Below are 19,778 nucleotides of genomic sequence, written 5' to 3'. Positions count from 1 at the left end.
AGGAGTTAATTTGCCATATTCTTGATGAGTTGGATGAGAGCGGGGAAGACAATGGTTTAGAAACTGAATCCAAGCATGAAAACTCTCCAGTGATGATCCAAACTACTCAACCAGTAATGATGGTTTCGAAGATTATTGCGATAGTGATCCAGATTTACAAGCTTCTGTTGAAATTCAGCAAATTGAGCGGCCATTGAAAGGGAAATCTCAAAAAGGAACTAGGAAGAGAATAACAGAAGCGACTACTTCAAACAGCTCAGCATCAGCCTCTCAACCTCTAGATCAGCTTTTTGTTGACTGTGGAGTGGATAAACTCTTTGGTAAGGATGAACATATATCGAAAACAATTTATTCAAACACAGGAAAATACCCAAATAAGAATGCAGTTTATATCCGACCAGGAACATTGTCGAACATAGAAGCTGATCCACTTAGGTGCTTTGAATTATTCTTTACTAACAACATAATGCAAACTACACTCCTTAATTCTTAAGTAATATATTACTTCTGGCAACAATGTGGAGTTTGCTTATTGTTTTAGCATAGATATGGAAGTGCACATAAATTTTACTTATGTTAGTACTGGGCAACTATTGAATAATATTAGTATTCTAGGGTTAATCTGCGATATGATGCTCATATATCACCTTATTATAGGTGCCGATGACCTTCGATGTTAGGCCTCTTAAAACAACAAGCATCATCATCACCTTATTATAAGGGTTGTCATGGCTTCAAGTACGTCAGTGCCCCATGAACTTCACATGTTAGCACTGATACACAAAATACTTTCCACTAATACTCCCAGCTATCTTCCTTAACTTTTTTTCTTTTTTTTTTTTTAACCTCTCATCCTATCATAACCAAAATAAGGGATCTAGTTCCTCTGTTGCCATACCTGTAAACCACACTGCTGTTTACAACTGCCCCTTCATAATCTCTGCATCCAGGTAATGGAATTCTCTACCAGTGAACATTAGGGATGTTCCCTTAAAATGCAAGTTTTAAAGTAGCTTGCCATGAGCACTTGGTGAGTAGATCCTGCTGACTTGCTCGATAATTGTTGAAGGAATGAATGAACGAATAACAACAACAACAATGACAACAACAACAACAACGTGAAGGTGACAGTCTCTATTTGGAGGATGTTACAAGTTTGATGTACAGGTCTGATCAGTCAGAGGAAAAAGAAAAGGATCTTGAATATAGTGAGGCAGAACTGGGACAATGCCAAGACAGTGGCAATTTGATGGACACCACAGACTTACAGCATAAAACAAGAGCAGTCAAATACTGGAGAAGTGGAAAATGAAAAAATCTGAAATTTGCAACTGTGCAAAAGAAATTCCATCGTTTGCATAGTGAGACACAACTCTCCACCTGGAAAAAAGTGGTGGATGAAGGCGGCTTTTTCCGAGACAAATTTGGTCTTATTGCGATGGATTGCACGGAAAAATTTGACGCAGAGTACCATACGTCCACCATCCATGACGTCACAGTCAAACAGTGGGCAATGCAAAGTGCCCGCTCTCGAGGGTTCCATAAATTTAAAGCGACCTTAGGCTGGTTGTATGACTTCCAAAACAAATTTGGAATCACATCCCAAAATATTACTGTCGTGACAACAATGAAAAAACTTGACAGGGAAATTGATGTTATGGTGGAAGCCGAAATGTTTGTGGAAAATGGAAGAGAAAAAACATAGTTACACAGCCCATCACATGTTTTTAACAGCGACCAAAGCAGCTTTAATTTGGAAATTAGCACACCAAGGAGAAAAGTCTATTAGCACTGTGGTCCAATCAGTTTCCTCTACTATGCACAGCTACATGATTATGCCTACCATGTCAGTAGAAGGAGAGCTACTCTTCCCATTGCTAATAGTTTTAAAGGAAAGAAATGGTGTTTGTGGTTCCCTTGTTAAAAAAAGAATATTTTCACATGAAAATATTAATGTCGTGTGCACCAAGTCTAGAAAGATGGACAAAGCAGAAGTTCAGAGCTGGTATAATGACATCTTGAAACCAAGTTTACCCAATGGACAAAACATTTTATTGTTAGATTCTTTCTCTGGCCACAATGCACTTGTTCATGGCACGGAAGTAGAAATTATGACGATTCCAGCTGGCGCTGCAACAGTTTGTCAGCCATTTGATGTGTATTGGTTTCGGATTTGGAAAACGTATACAAGACGTCTCCGGGATGCAATTTATGAATACCGGGATCGTGCTGCACCACCGTAACACCATCTTAAAGTTGCAATCACTGTTACATTCCCAGCTGACATCTCCTCGATTCAAAAACATGTGGAAGTACTCGTGGTACCGTGGTGGGTACCTTGATGATCGTCCTGGACAATTTGAGTACCTGGTAGTGTATTCCTTTGACAGTGTTGACTTGGTACGTTCTTTGTGCCCAAATACTGGTTTTGTCAAATGTGCTTGGTGTACAAAGGACTTGTGCGTCAAACACTTCTTACGAGGAACACCACTATTGTAAAGCATACGTCCCACGATAAAAGTATGGTGCCTGTTGTTAACGGTGTTTTGTTTCAGTTTTCTTTTCACTATTTTTTAATGTTTTGAATAGACCAAAAATTATTTTTGTTTACTATCAGTTATTGATGGGGAGTTTGCCCGATGTAATGTATACGAGTCATTTACTGTGTTGCCTTGTAATTTTTTGTTGTTGTACCAGTTCGTACAACAGCCATTAATATTTTTACATATGTAACTGCCATTGTACCCAGAAGACTGTACTGTAGTGTGATACTTTAATATTGGTACTTGTTGAATACATAGAACTTCGTCAGCTATAACACAAAAGTACTGGTAAAGTAAGACTATAGGTCTGCCTGTGATTACTGTATATCTACTGCATATATAAATGCACATCTCTTTTATTTTTCAAGGCTTTTCTTATTATGTCAAACTTTACTATATTCCATGTCATACTCATATCAAAGTTGTCTATGCATTGAATTGATTTATATTCGACAACCATTGCTGCAATTGAAATGTGTTGTGTCTGTCACTGCAAAACATAAATAAATCGTTCAGTAATTGTAATTGTAATTGTAATTGTTGTTATCCACGATTTCATTTCGTTATGACACAACTAATATCGTACACAAAATGGGGTGGGGAGGACATAAAAAGGTGGTCTGAACCTGCAACCAGGTTTTGATATCCCGAGGTACCGAATCTCATTACATTCATTGAGATCCTCTACCCGGGCACGTAACTTTTTAAATAAAAAGTATTTAACATTGTTTAAAGGTGGGTGATTTAATTTAATTTCATATGTATGCCCCATTATGACAAGTACCTTAATAATGGTGGTGACTAGTGGAGAAGTAGTTTAAGGTGTGTAGAATCCAAATAAAATAAAATAAAATGTTTTCAAAACCTACCTCATATTAAGAATATTAGTATAACATGTCCAAGATTTGCTCTTAGATTTCCAACCTTAATCAGTTATTATTCTCTGCTCTTTTTCTTCAAAATCCATTTCTCCATCCAGATACTCTAGTAATTCTTTACATCTTAGCAGTTTTCTATATGAAAGCTTGTTCACAGGCTTTCAATCTAAACATCACCATACCTCATGCAAGCTTGAAATTTAGTACTTACACAGGTTCTGTTGCTTCTCTAAGAGGCATATTGGAGAGTGCATGCATTCCTGGTGGTGTTGCTATACTGATGTTAAAACGAGCCTTCAAGGCAGGCTCATCAAAACATGGGAACACATTTCGTGCGCTGCTTGGTTCAAACTGTGTGAAGACAAGCCATCTGTAACATCCATAAATAAACAGATCAGTCCTAGATTAGACTATATATTCATGTTCAGTGCTAGGAAAGAAATTAGGCAAACTGGAAAGAAATGTAAAAGTTGGCTATATATGGAAGTTCACAGGTTTTAAAGGAGCATACTTAACATTTGGAACTAATGAGGGCTTAGAAGTTTGAAAATCAGTCTCTATGCATAAGGCTGTTTATTCACTGTTATTGCTAGGAAGATTCATAAGTGACAACTATTTCTGAATTCAAGAAAAATGTAAGAATAAACAAGTATTATTCCCAGTATATTTTGATAATATTGACCCCTATCTGATTGCAGTGAATAAGTATTATGAGCACTAAGACACATATGGTGAAGACTGTCTGCAAGTATAGATGTATAATGATAGAAAGGCTTCAGGATAAGGAAATTAGATGGAAGTAAATAGATATGATTATGAAATGTTCCAAAGACTCCAAAGTATAAGCACCAAACCTGCTCAGGACACTGTGGCATACAGGGATACCTTGTTAGAAATGCCAAGGGAATTCTTGGAAAAACTTTGTGTATAGTTAGGAAGCATGCAAATCATTGAGGAAAACTTCAGTCAGGGCACGAGCAAATGTAGAAAGTAGGCTTAACAAAATGCCTCCAAACAAGAAATACTGTAGATAGGGATCATTACATGAAGAAATAGAGACAAACTAATTGTTGAGTCTAACATGCAAATCTTAGAGGACTGTGGAAATAACATAAAAATTCCAGATTAGGTGAGAGGGAAGCCATTCTGGAGCAAGTATTGTTCTGAATAAATCAAATGAACATATTTTATTCACTTATTGGTGACAAAAGGTCTCATGAGCCTGAGGCCTGAGGGTCATGATAGGGACAGTACAGTACATACTTTTCTTAAGGTGACACGATAATTACATTTCATATAGGCCTACTACAGCTTTTTCAGTAAAGTGGCAAGTACATTTTTTGATAACTAAGATATAGTTATTGTTTATAACATGTTAGCATCATAGTTTTTAATAAGTATATGGCTGTAAAATACAGTATTAAATATGGACATTATATTAATGTATTAATTAAAGTAAGTCATATAGAGGTTATATTAAGATATCTGTATAAGAGTAATATTCCTTCAGTTTTTTCTTAAAACATTTAACTGATTTAGAGATTTTTATAACAGGAGGCAACACATTATGTTCCCTAAACACTGACGATTCTATGCCTTTCACTCCATACTTTACTGAATTGGAGTGAGAGGGATATATCCTTAATGATCCTCTAGTTTCATATCTATGAATTTCACTAAAATGGGATAAGTTAACAGCAGAGTAGGTTAATTTCCTGTCTAGCTTATACAGTACATAAAAACTGATGATGAAAATGCAATTTGTTTATGGAATGGCAGAATATTTGACTCTGAAGAAACTTCATGTGACGGTTTGAGGAAGGAGAATCCATACATGATATTGATGGCTCTTTTTTGTAGGATTTTCAAATTATTAACTTCTTATTCTTCTTCTTCCTCTTCTTCTTCTTCTTCTTCTTCTTCTTCTTCTTCTTCTTCTTCTTCTTCTTCTTCTTCTTCATGGGGCCTCTAAATATTAGTTCCTAATTAGCGTTGACCTCTAAGATCTTTTGCTACCAGGTTTTTCCTTCATTCCCACCTAGATATACCTGCTCCCTTCACAAAGCTGCAGGTTGTTCTTATTGGGTCTTCTTGGAATTTTTCTCTGTCTTCACCTGGTAGTCCTAGAGTGGAGAGTCTGACTCTACCCAGCGCCTCACATTTGAAAAGTATGTGTTCAGCTGATTCCTCTGCTTCATTGCATTTCCGACATATATTGTCTCTTATTACTCCAATTCTATGTAGTGTTTTTTCAGATGGCAGTGTCCTGTCAACAGTCCTACTACCCATCTTATATTTTCTCTGCTGTGTTCCAACAGTTCTTTAGTATGCTTCTTGTTTGGTCCTTTTATCAATTCCTTTGCAAGCCTGCATCCTGGAGTATTTTTCCAGTTCTCCATTTGTTTCTCTTGTATCCATTTTCCTATGTAGTGTTGGGCTTGTCCATAGGAAATCCTGCATATAGGTTCTGGGCCTACAAAAAGTGTTTCTGCCCATTTCCTGGCCAGTTTATCTGCCTTTTCATTTCCTTCTATACCTGCATGCCCTGGTACCCATATTATTTTGACAATGTTGTACTTTGAGAGCTTCAGGAGAAGTGAATGCCAATACCAGACAATTCTGGATATTATCTGGACTGCTTCTTGATCCTTAATGGCCACTTGGCTGTCCATAAAAATGAAAATATTCTTATTACTATAGTTCATTTTCAGATTTTCTTCAAGACATGTTGTGCCAGAATTCACTTCTGCTTGAAAGACTGTAGAGTGTTTGCCCAGGTTCATCTGGATTGATCTCTCAGGTCATCCCCCGTTGATCCCTCCTCCTGTGCCATCACCAGTCTTTCAGCCCTCAGTCCACAACACTATATCTTCTTTTTCAGTATTCCATTTGTTGATATCCCAGTCTTCTTTTTTTTTTTTTTATTGAGGTCTCAAATGATTTTTTGAAGTTGTACTTTGGTATCGTATGATCAGAACGAATGGGTAGAAATTACTCTGTTAATTTTACAGTGTCCTAGATTAAGTCTTTGTGCATTCCAGCACTCTGATTGTGCCAATCTATATGAACTCATTCTAGCATGTCATTTTATGAAATTGTATAGTGATGGGAGGTGTAGTAAATTATTCAAGGGGGGCCAATGACCTTCGATGTTAGGCCCCTTAAAACAACAAGCATCATCATCATCAAATTATTCAAGGCTTCTGTCGGCATAGTTCTCATAGCCCCAGTTATGGCTATGCATGACATTCTCTGTAGGCTATCCAGTCTACTACTGACTTTTCCTTGTCACTGCCACCAGATCATTGCAGCATAGGCCATCAATGGTCTAATGAATGATCATTGTGTATATCCACATTACCATTGATGGTCTTAGGCCCCATGTCTTCGCAATGGCTCTTTTACATCCATACAGCAAGTTCTTGGCCTGGGTTATGTTCCTTTCTATATGTGGATTCCAGGTTAGATTTTTATCTAACACTACACCTAGGTGCAGTGCCTGCTCTTCCATATATATATCTTGTCCAAAGAGCTTCAGTGATTTATTTCCCTCTAATTTCCTCCTTCTTGTAAAAGGGACCAGAATGATCTTGTTCGAGTTGATTGATAGTTGTTCTTCCCGACACCAGTTCTCCACAAGGTTAAGTGATCTTTGCAAGAGGTCCTGGATAACACTCATCACTTTACCTCTTACCACAGTATAAAAACCTTGTTCGTTGAGCATAGCTATGATAATGTTCACCACAAGGTTCCACAGCAGAGGAGAATGAACTCCTCCCTGAGCACAGCCTCGGGAGGCCGTAACCATCAGCGTTTCTTCAAACAGGGTTGCTTTTATCTTCCTTCAGTCTAACATGGATTTAATCCATTTGACGACGGTTTTACTCACCTTGCACTTTTCCAATGCTTTGATCATAGAGTCATAGGTTGTATTGCTGAAGGCTCCTTCTATGTCTAGAAATGCCGCCAGTGCAATTTCTTTATATTCTAGGCTTTCCTCTAGTTTACAGACCAACCGATGGAGTGCTACTTCAGTGGATCTGCCAGGTCTATATGCAAACTGATTTTCATGTAACGTTGAGTTCATTTGCACCGTTCTTCAGGTATATTTGTTCAGAATTTTCTCCATTGCTTTCAGCATGAAGGAGGTAAAACATAATGGTCTGTATGCTTTGGCTTAGGCATAATTTGCCCTTCCAGGCTTAGGGAAGAATACTGCTTTAGCTTCAGACCATGATTTCGGCATGTACCCTAATTACAAGTAATAAATGTAGACCGTATTGGACATCAGATATGAACATTAAAACAAGAATAATAGTTAACACCACCTTTCCAATACTTATCTTTCCTTATATTTAGGAAATAAACATTACAACAGGCGTTGTAAGATGGGACATGTTTCGCTTAACAGTTGTAAGAATCATCAGCCGAAAATAAATCTTAGCCTAAAGTTAGGTCAGGGCCCTGAACCTAGTGTCCTTAACATATATGGCACCCTAAGAATCAACATTTATATTTAGAAAATGAAAATAGGCTTAAAACTAGTGTGAAAAAACATAGAATGTTACAACATGGCTAAGAGAAAAAACACAATCGAGTTGAGACAGAGGATAAGAACAGAAAGTACAATACAGAGCTGGTAGTGAAATAATTAAAATCATTAGGATATCATTGTTACCAGTCAGTCAATCAGAATGTTCAAACATAAAAACAAGAGTGAAAATATATAAGAGTGTTCATCATGGCTGAGTTAGAAAAAACACGTAATCGTGTTGCCAGAGGTTAAAAACATAAGGTACAACACAGAGCTGGCAGTGTACCCTAATGCTAGACTAGCTCTGAAAAGGTCTGTCAGGGCATTGACGAGTATCTCCCGTCATTCCTGTAGGAGTATCGGAAGTATCTCATCTGGCCCCGGAGCCTTTATAGGATGAAACGTGTCGATTGTCCATTTTACATGGTTATGTTTTATTATTCTGTTGGCACAGTTCCAGTCTGCTCTTCGAGCTCCGGTCTCTGTTCCAACCGTTTCTTCTTCTGTCATCTCCTCAGCCTCAGGAAAGTGATGCGCCATTAATATCTCCAGCGTGTCCCTCCCCGCCTGAGTAAATGACCCATCTGGTTTCTCCAGTGTCCCCACTTGATTTATATGGGTTGCTTTCAGAACCTTCTGGAGCCTTGTTGTTTCAGTATGTGATTCCACTTTCTCACAGAACAGTCTCCAAGATTTTCTTTTTGCTTTCTGTATCTCTAGGTTATACTCAGTGAGTTTCCTATGACATACATCCCACATACCATTTCTAGATGATATTCTATACAACATCCTAACTTTTTTTAAAATTTTTGCTAGTTTGCTGTTCCACCTCCTTACTTTTTTGGTGTTTTTCTTTTATTTGAGAATACATTTGTCTTGGAATGAGTCCATAATGGCCTCTTCTAATAGTTCCACTGCCTCATCCAATTCTTTCTGTCCTCTCACGCTAGTTGAAATTTTTTGTATAGCCTTCCCTAGAACTTCTCTGTATCTGTCCCAGTTAGTTCTTTTTGGGTCTCTGTACATCTCAATCCCACTTAATCTCACATCTATTGCAAATTGGATGTGCTGGTGGTCTGCCAATGATGGTTCCTCCAGCACCTCCAGCCTTTAATAAAGTTTGCAATATGCGCAGTGCTTAGTTTAATATCTATTACCTTCCTACGACTTTTATTTATAAATGTAGGCTTGTTTCCTAGGTTTAGTATCATCAACTCAGTTCCAATAATAAACTCTAGTAAAGACTCACCTCTTGCATTGCAGTTCATGGTGCCCCATGCCATGTGGTGTGAATTTGCATCTGCTCCAAGGACTAGGTATTTGCCTTTCCTCTTTGTGTTGCAAATTACGTTCTCAACTTCTTCTGATGGGGGCAGATTAGTTGAGTCATATGGGAGGTACGCAGAGCCTATGGTTATTTCTCTGGGTCCCTCCCAATTTCCAAGTTTAATCTTGGCCACGGTTAAGTCCCGTGAACCGTGTTCCTGCAACGTAAGACATTTTAATTTCATGTTCACAAGAAGACATGTTCTGGGTATTTCCGATGTTGTATCATACAACAGCATACCTCTAGATTCTGCCAGTCCTGCTACTCTACCCTTGACTACCCATGGCTCTTGAATAAGGGCCACGTCAATAGCCTCGGACTTGAACTTCCTGGCGATATTGACCACAGCTACTTTTTTTATGCTGAAGATTGGCCTGGAGGACCTTCAGCTCCATCTTTATCAACATTGGGTTTCGTTTTTCCCCTGATGACTTGAAACTTGATCTGTCTAAGTCCTAGCTTAGCCTTAAGGATTCTCAATGACTGTCCTTCCTGTCTTATCGACTGAAGTGGCTAAGTTGCGCTCGTCAGTTGGGACTTAGCACACCACCCAAGACGCAAGGCTAGTGCATACGGTGGAGGCAACAACAACAACAACAAGAAGTTCTTTCATTCCCACCTCTTATTGAGGTGGGCGGGCCACAGCTAATCTAGTAGCTCTTAGGCCGTGTAAATTGAATTGTATAGCGAAAATGAGCATCTTGCTGGTGGTATGTGTCGTACATACATAGAGGGGGGAGAAGGAAAAGGGGTTGGCGCAGAGGCAACCGAGACCACCCATGGCGGACCCCAGGGAGAGGCCACACCACACCCGCCCATATTAACCCCCGTTATCCCCCATTTATTGATCAAGACAGAAATACATATATACAGTTAACAACATAGAATACAACTTATAAAATGGAGATGTGCTTGAGTATAGTTCATTGCGCTGAAAATGACATATATAAAGGCAGTAAAAGAAGAGCTGTGAACACACAGTACTTAATTTTAAACACTCATTGAAAACTGTGGGCCAAAAGAAAATGTTTTCGTGGCAGGGCCTTGTGCACTAGGGAAACGGAACACCAATGGCCTGGTGGTGGTATAATCCATCAGGCAGATATATACGAACAAGAAAGAGATTTAACACAATTCTGTCAAAAATTAGAAGAGGGACAATTATAATACACTTAATGAAAGTGAAAAGAAACGGCAGCATGTGATAGTTGAGGAATATCAACAAGCAATAGTAATGTTGAGATCAGTCCACGAGAAAATGACTAAGGAGTACAAGCAACAGTATGAAGAACAGAAGTGCAAGAGATAGCACGTTAGTGCCATAAAACACTCAGTTAGGCAGCATGAGAGTAAGTACCACTGCAGGCAGGAACATTGTACACAAGTAATCATATATAAATAGCATATGTAATGCATAGCAGTGGGGAACGGATAGGGAAGCTACGTGATTGGTGGGGGAATGAGATGATAAGTTCCAGGTATCCTATTATTATTAAAAATATGGGTAGCTAAAGGGGATAATGTAAGTGCTTCAATGATCGAAGAATTGTGGTTGGAGTGACCAGTTTGAAGATATTTGAGTCTAAGATTATGTAGGTGGGATAAGATAGTTTGAAAAGTATAAAGGGGAATAAAATTGGCAGAGGGAGTATCAAATGGGAGTCGGTAGGCAATACGTAAAGCATGCCTACCCAGTTTAAGTAACTGTAGATAAAGACGGCTGTCAGCCGGAAGCCAGGTCAAGGAGCCATAGGTGACGATGGGACGGATGAATGTGTGATAGACGCGTAGTACTTGGGGCGGTCGAAGGCCCCAAGTACGACCAGTGAGAAGACGGAGAGCATAAAAACGGTGAAGGGAGCGTTTGTAGACATGGTTAATGTGATGATTCCATTTAAGGTTATTTTGAAATTTAATGCCCAGGTACGTTAATAAGTTAGTCTCAGATAGAATAGTATTATACATGGTTAGATGGACACGGTTCCGAGGTTGAGTAATTCGAGATTTTTTCCGAAAAACAATGAGTTGAGTTTTAGTTGGGTTGATAGAAATGTGCCAAGAATTGAACCAAGTTTCAAGAACGGTTAAATAATTTTGGAGATGTTTTGTTAATGTTTTAGTAGTGGGTGTTAAAGCTAAAATGGCAAGGTCGTCGGCGTATTGATAAAGGCAGCGGGGAGGATCAGGGTGAGGGATATCGTGGGTGTATAGGATGTAAAGAAGAGGAGAAAGAGGGGAGCCTTGGGCAACGCCAGCTGTTAAAGGGAAAGGATAGGAAAGCGTGCCATGGATGGTGATCTGTGCCGTGCGGCATTTCAGATAATTGTACACAAAACGGATGATAGTAAATGGAAGCGGGAGATGACGGAGTTTATAAAGTAGTCCTGGATGCCAGACCGAGTCAAAGGCGCGGTTGACATCGAGGCAAACTAATGCTGCTGTTTTGCGAGGTTGTAGAAAGGTATGGAGGGAGGCAGAGATATGAAATAAATGTTCATGAGTAGAATGATGAGGGCGAAAACCAGCCTGAGAAGAAGGGAGGAGACCTAAGGAATCGAGGTAGGAAGTAATCCGTCGACTTATGATTCCTTCAAGAATTTTACTAAGAACCGGAAGTAAAGAAATCGGGCGATAGGAATGTATGTCAGAGGGGAGTTTATTGGGTTTGAGAAAGAGAAGAAGGGTGGCCTTACCCCAATGAGTGGGGTAGGCCCCGGTATACAAAATAAAAGTGTAAATCGTACTGAGAAGATCGATGAGAATGGAAGGCGCTTCTTGGATATGCCGGTATGAGATACGATCAAAGCCAGGAGAGGTATTTTTCCTATGTTTCAAATAATGACGGATATCGGAACGTGTGATAGGAGCATTTAAGGGATGGGTATAATCGACTTGGGGAAAATGTAGAAAAGAAGGTTGGAGGTCAGAGTGGTCAGGGTGAAAAAAGTGATTAATGAGATGTTCTTCAGGATGGAGAAAATCAGGGTTCGAAGAAGGAGAAAAGACTGTCCGAAAATAATCTGCAAAGATATTCGCTTTGTCTTTATCAGTACGGGGATGGTTCGGAGCACGTAAAATGGGGTAAGTGGGGAAGGGACTTATTCGTTTTAGTGAGTTGTCGAAAAGTCGTCCAGAACTTGCGTGGCTCATGATAATCAGCTAAGTCGGTACATTTATCGGTCCAAAATTTACGTTTAATAGCCTTAATGTATGATCGAGCATGTCTTAATGTGCGTCTGTGAAGCTGTAACGTAGTCGGGTCTTTGGTACGAAGATATGAATTATAGTAGTCATGAGCAAGGTGAAGGAGACGTAAAGCCTTAGGTGGGATAGGAGGTTTAGACGGGTGGTAAGAGTGGCGAGGAATATGGAGGTTATCAGAAATAATAATGGCTCATTCAATAGTATCAATGAGGGAGTGAAGGGCGGGGATGGAGGTAGGGGGTGAGGTACCTTGGAGTAAGTCTTCAATAGTAGTGCGATAATCCTGCCAGTTAGCATGTGAAAAACGACGGGTAGGAGGGGGACGGGAAGATGAAATATGAGAACCCGAATAAACACCAGAAATAGTAAGGAGGGCCGGAGCATGATCGCTTTTTAGTGGAACAAGTTGTTGGATAGTGGGAGAAGAAGCCAAAGAGGGGGAAAGGAAAAGGACATCAGGAGTGGATTGATTAACAGGTAAGGTATGAAAAGGGAAAGGATAATGTATACCCCGGATATTATTACATAAGTCGAGAAAGTCACGATGCTGGGTGGGAGTATATGAAGTTTTATTAATATCGGCTAAAATAATATAATCGGTAAAAGTCGAGTCTATGTGTTGTATAAAATCTGTGGGAGCTGAGAGGCCAGGTGTGAGATAAAGAGTAGCAATAGTGAGCGATTTGTGAGGAGTGAGTATTTCTAATATGAGGTATTCTGAGGAGTTGTTAGGAAAGTTAAAATAATGTTGAATTACGGTGTATGTTCTACGGACGCCAATGGCGACTCCACCGCGACCTTGACCAGGACGGTCAGCGCGGTATAGTACAAATGGAGCGAATTTAGGGTGAAAAGCGGGCGTCAAAAAAGTTTCATTTAGTACAAAGACGTCCGGGGTATACATGGAAAAGGACATATCCAGAAGCGGAAGGTTGGCGCGAACTGATCTTACATTAGCATAATAAACCTTGAATTTATCGCATAAAATGTACCGTACTCAGGGGAAAGAATGAAAAATGCATTCAACTCCCCGAGTATGACACATCCACATGTGTATTGAGCACCAACCGGGCCGCTAACTGGATTTGGGTAAGGATATGGGGACGGTGGGTAGGAAGGATATTCTGCAACACCATCGTGACAAAACGAATGATGTTTTCAGAAGTAGGAGGAAGGAGAGCAGTATTGGATTGGGTAGTAGGTAGATCATGGGATTGGACTGGTACGGCGGTTTCAGGCTTATTAGGTTCAGGGAGAGGTTTATTTTTACATTTGTAACTGAAGGAAGGGTGTTCAAGGTTACAGTTAACACACTTGGGAGTTGATTTATTGGGACACAACTGTCACCAACCACTTCTCAACAACAGCAGCCTCCGCCGTTTATGCCTGGCAGAATGAAATCTTACGCCCAGGCTGCAATGAATCCTGCCTTACCACCGAACATTCGCAACCGCAGTGCCATTGACCAGTCTTTCAGGGCCACGCTACAGCCGGCATTTTACCTTATAAAGCTCCGAGACCTGGACGAAGCACATTCAAACATCAGGAAGCTTTACACAGTCTTGTGCGCCCATACGCCGAATCCTTCAGAATATAACACTGAAATACAACGCGCCCGAGATGGGGGCTTCAACATTAAAACCAGCAAGTCGTTCTACTCCCATTTTATGACTAAAATTGGTATTACTCAACTGGGACCCAACGCCAAGGTCACCAACATGCCTATGCGCAGCCCTGCTCATCGCCCTGAACCACCCGCCCGCACATCTTCCATCATGTCAGTGGTGGCCTACGGAGTGGACAAGGACTACACTGATAGTGACATTCTAGATCAACTTCAACGAGACGGCCTCGACATCTACCGCGTCCACCGCATCAGGAATGCAAATGGTCCTACGACCTTGGTGTGCATCCTAACCAAGACTGCCCCGCCGCTGGACGCGCTGTTGCGAGACGGCGCGCTGATCTACGGCCGGCGTCACAGGGTGGAGCCATCCAGATCAGCGCCTCCACAACGGATTCGCTGTCCAAAATGTCAGCGTTATGACCACGCTCCTGGAGCTCCTTGCAATCACCCTGAGGTATGTGCCATTTGCTCGAGTCGGGAACATTCTACACAAGTGTGTCCCAATAAATCAACTCCAAGTGTGTTAACTGTAACCTTGAACACCCTTCCTTCAGTTACAAATGTAAAAATAAACCTCTCCCTGAACCTAATACGCCTGAAACCGCCGTACCAGTCCAATCCCATGATCTCCCTACTACCCAATCCAATACTGCTCTCCTTCCTCCTACTTCTGAAAACATCATTCGTTTTGTCACGATGGTGTTGCAGAATATCCTTCCTACCCACCGTCCCCATATCCTTACCCAAATCCAGTTAGCGGCCCGGTTGGTGCTCAATACACATGTGGATGTGTCATACTCGGGGAGTTGAATGCATTTTTCATTCTTTCCCCTGAGTACGGTACATTTTATGCGATAAATTCAAGGTATATTATGCTAATGTAAGATCAGTTCGCGCCAACCTTCCGCTTCTGGATATGTCCTTTTCCATGTATACCCCGGACGTCTTTGTACTAAATGAAACCTTTTTGACGCCCGCTTTTCACCCTAAATTCGCTCCATTTGTACTTTACCGCGCTGACCGTCCTGGTCAAGGTCGCGGTGGAGTCGCCATTGGCGTCCGTAGAACATACACCGTAATTCAACATTATTTTAACTTTCCTAACAACTTCTCAGAATACCTCATATTAGAAATACTCACTCCTCACAAATCGCTCACTATTGCTACTCTTTATCTCACACCTGGTCTCTCCGCTCCCACAGATTTTATACAACACATAGACTCGACTTTTACCGATTATATTATTTTAGCCGATATTAATAAAACGTCATATACTCCCACCCAGCATCGTGACTTTCTCGACTTATGTAATAATATCCGGGGTATACATTATCCTTTCCCTTTTCATACCTTACCTGCTAATCAATCCACTCCTGATGTCCTTTTCCTTTCCCCCTCTTTGGCTTCTTCTCCCACTATCCAACAACTCGTTCCACTAAAAAGCGATCATGCTCCGGCCCTCCTTACTATTTCTGGTGTTTATTCGGGTTCTCATATTTCATCTTCCCGTCCCCCTCCTACCCGTCGTTTTTCACATGCTAACTGGCAGGATTATCGCACTACTATTGAAGACTTACTCCAAGGTACCTCACCCCCTACCTCCATCCCCGCCCTTCACTCCCTCATTGATACTATTGAACGAGCCATTATTATTTCTGATAATCTCCATATTCCTCGCCACTCTTACCACCCGTCTAAACCTCCTATCCCACCTAAGGCTTTATGTCTCCTTCACCTTGCTCATGACTACTATAATTCATATCTTCGTACCAAAGACCTGACTACGTTACAGCTTCACAGACGCACATTAAGACATGCTCGATCATACATTAAGGCTATTAAACGTAAATTTTGGACTGACAAATGTACCGACTTAGCTGATTATCATGAGCCACGCAAGTTCTGGACGACTTTTCGACAACTCACTAAAACGAATAAGTCCCTCCCCACTTACCCCATTTTACGTGCTCCGAACCATCCCCGTACTGATAAAGACAAAGCGAATATCTTTGCGGATTATTTTCGGACAGTCTTTTCTCCTTCTTCGAACCCTGATTTTCTCCATCCTGAAGAACATCTCATTAATCACTTTTTTCACCCTGACCACTCTGACCTCCAACCTTCTTTTCTACATTTTCCCCAAGTCGATTATACCCATCCCTTAAATGCTCCTATCACACGTTCCGATATCCGTCATTATTTGAAACATAGGAAAAATACCTCTCCTGGCTTTGATCGTATCTCATACCGGCATATCCAAGAAGCGCCTTCCATTCTCATCGATCTTCTCAGTACGATTTACACCTTTATTTTGTATACCGGGGCCTACCCCGCTCGTTGGGGTAAGGCCACCCTTCTTCTCTTTCTCAAACCCAATAAACTCCCCTCTGACATACATTCCTACCGCCCGATTTCTTTATTTCCGGTTCTTAGTAAAATTCTTGAAGGCATCCTAAGTCGAAGGATTACTTCCTACCTCGATTCCTTAGGTCTCCTCCCTTCTTCTCAGGCTGGTTTTCGCCCTCAACATTCTACTCATGAACATTTATTTCATATCTCTGCCTCCCTCCATACCTTTCTACAACCTCGCAAAACAGCAGCATTAGTTTGCCTCGATGTCAACCGCGCCTTTGACTCGGTCTGGCATCCAGGACTACTTTATAAACTCCGTCATCTCCCGCTTCCATTTACTATCATCCGTTTTGTGTACAATTATCTGAAATGCCGCATGGCACAGATCACTATCCATGGCACGCTTTCCTATCCTTTCCCTTTAACAGCTGGCGTTGCCCAAGGCTCCCCTCTTTCTCCTCTTCTTTATATCCTATACACCCACGATATCCCTCACCCTGATCCTCCCCTCCACCTTTATCAATATGCCGATGACCTTGCCATTTTAGCTTTAACACCCACTACTAAAACATTAACAAAACATCTCCAAAATTATTTAACCGTTCTTGAAACTTGGTTCAATTCTTGGCACATTTCTATCAACCCAACTAAAACTCAACTCATAGTTTTTCGGAAAAAGTCTCGAATATCTCAACCTCGGAACCGTGTCCATCTAACCATGTATAATACTATTCTCTCCGAGACTAACTTATTAACGTACCTGGGCATTAAATTTCAAAATAACCTTAAATGGAATCATCACATTAACCATGTCTACAAACACTCCCTTCACCGTTTTTATGCTCTCCGTCTTCTCACTGGTCGTACTTGGGGCCTTCGACCGCCCCAAGTACTACGCGTCTATCACACATTCATCCGTCCCATCGTCACCTATGGCTCCTTGACCTGGCTTCCGGCTGACAGCCGTCTTTATCTACAGTTACTTAAACTGGATAGGCATGCTTTACGTATCGCCTACCGACTCCCATTTGATACTCCCTCTGCCAATTTTATTCCCCTTTATACTTTTCAAACTATCTTATCCCACCTACATAATCTTAGACTCAAATATCTTCAAACTGGTCACTCCAACCACAATTCTTCGATCATTGAAGCACTTACATTATCCCCTTTAGCTACCCATATTTTTAATAATAATAGGATACCTGGAACTTATCATCTCATTCCCCCACCAATCACGTAGCTTCCCTATCCGTTCCCCACTGCTATCCATTACATAAGCTATTTATATATGATTACTTGTGTACAATGTTCCTGCCTGCAGTGGTACTTACTCTCATGCTGCCTAACTGAGTGTTTTATGGCACTAACGTGCTATCTCTTGCACTTCTGTTCTTCATACTGTTGCTTGTACTCCTTAGTCATTTTCTCGTGGACTGATCTCAACATTACTATTGCTTGTTGATATTCCTCAACTATCACATGCTGCCGTTTCTTTTCACTTTCATTAAGTGTATTATAATTGTCCCTCTTCTAATTTTTGACAGAATTGTGTTAAATCTCTTTCTTGTTCGTATATATCTGCCTGGTGGATTATACCACCACCAGGCCATTGGTGTTCCGTTTCCCTAGTGCACAAGGCCCTGCCACGAAAACATTTTCTTTTGGCCCACAGTTTTCAATGAGTGTTTAAAATTAAGTACTGTGTGTTCACAGCTCTTCTTTTACTGCCTTTATATATGTCATTTTCAGCGCAATGAACTATACTCAAGCACATCTCCATTTTATAAGTTGTATTCTATGTTGTTAACTGTATATATGTATTTCTGTCTTGATCAATAAATGGGGGATAACGGGGGTTAATATGGGCGGGTGTGGTGTGGCCTCTCCCTGGGGTCCGCCATGGGTGGTCTCGGTTGCCTCTGCGCCAACCCCTTTTCCTTCTCCCTCCTCTATGTATGTACGACACATACCACCAGCAAGATGCTCATTTTCGCTATACAATTCAATTTACACGGCCTAAGAGCTACTAGATTAGCTGTGGCCCACCCACCTCAATAAGAGGTGGGAATGAAAGAACTTCTTGTTGTTGTTGTTGCCTCCACCGTATGCACTAGCCTTGCGTCTTGGGTGGTGTGCTAAGTCCCAACTGACGAGCCTAACTTAGCACACGAGGGCGAAACGCAGGCAACCAGGAATGAGTTAGCTAGAAAATTTATAATGTCCAATAACGGACCATTATATTGGTATTATAAATTTACTCATTCAGGACAAATATTTTAGGTTCCCTATGGGAATCAACATCTACATCATTTGATGGCCAGGCAGGCATCAATTTTTGAAAATGAGACATAGCTCTCATAGTGCATTGGCACTGCTGGTGGCTTCAAGTAGCCTATGCAGTGGCCTCCACCGTATGCACTAGCCTTGCGTCTTGGGTGGTGTGCTAAGTCCCAACTGACGAGCCTAACTTAGCACACGAGGGCGAAACGCAGGCAACCAGGAATGAGTTAGTTGGAAAATTTATAATGTCCAATAACGGACCATTATATTGGTATTATGAAGTGGCATTCAGCACTCTCCACTTTTGTGTTAGAAGTTTGGTATCGTGCTGATTGATTCTGACAGCAGTCTGCTCTACTGGAGCTTCTGTTGCCATTTCTTGTTTTGAGTCAGTGACAGCCTGTCCAATTGGAACTTCTATCTCCATTTTTTCATCTTGGGCTTGCTCCTGGATCTGCTCTACTGGAGCTTCCTTGGCTTCCCTTGATGTTGAAATTTTTTGAAATTGGTTCTTTATAAGCATCCATATTTCAATCATCATAGGGTTTTTGCCCCTTCTGGGGTCCTGAGCGTCGTTCTCATCATCTGTGGTGAGGCATACAGCCAGACATTGTCCTTCTGCAAGTCAGGCTTTCCGTAGCAGAGACCATGCCCCTCAGTTGTCCATCCAGCGGTCCACCCCTGGCCCGAACCTAGCCAGGTTTGTTCCCCCTTCAGTAGGCCTACTTACATGGTCTCCACTTGGCATTATCATGACTGAGTTCACCGTATCACTCATGTGACGGAACCATGGATGCCTCTCTAGCATGTGTGGGTGAGGCCTCCACTTCCAAGCCTTGACTTGGGCTAGTAACAATAATTATTAACATAATCTTGCCTACATCTTTCCCAAATGAAGCTTGTGAATGTTATGTGTGGATGGATCACTGCATAATATATACACTTCAATTGTTGTTGAGAGAAATTACTGTATCTTAATCTGTGCATTATTCTTATAAAGGAGTAATTTTGCTGATTACATAATCAATAT

The 19,778-nt window shown here is 41.0% G+C and overlaps 1 protein-coding gene across 1 annotated transcript in view; it reads right to left on the bottom strand.

The window, feature by feature from the left end:
- The window catches only part of LOC136877006 (aminopeptidase N), a 167,100-nt gene that overhangs the window by 121,516 nt on the left and 25,806 nt on the right, over positions 1–19,778 (bottom strand). The window contains exon 4 of the mRNA XM_067150794.2: positions 3,633–3,791. Coding sequence (XP_067006895.2) covers positions 3,633–3,791 — 159 coding nt within the window. The remainder of the gene's footprint in view (positions 1–3,632; positions 3,792–19,778) is intronic.

The sequence above is a fragment of the Anabrus simplex genome, chromosome 7 (assembly GCF_040414725.1).
Source record: "Anabrus simplex isolate iqAnaSimp1 chromosome 7, ASM4041472v1, whole genome shotgun sequence".
Classification (NCBI taxonomy): domain Eukaryota; kingdom Metazoa; phylum Arthropoda; class Insecta; order Orthoptera; family Tettigoniidae; genus Anabrus; species Anabrus simplex.
This window is presented reverse-complemented; position numbering and strand designations above follow the sequence as displayed.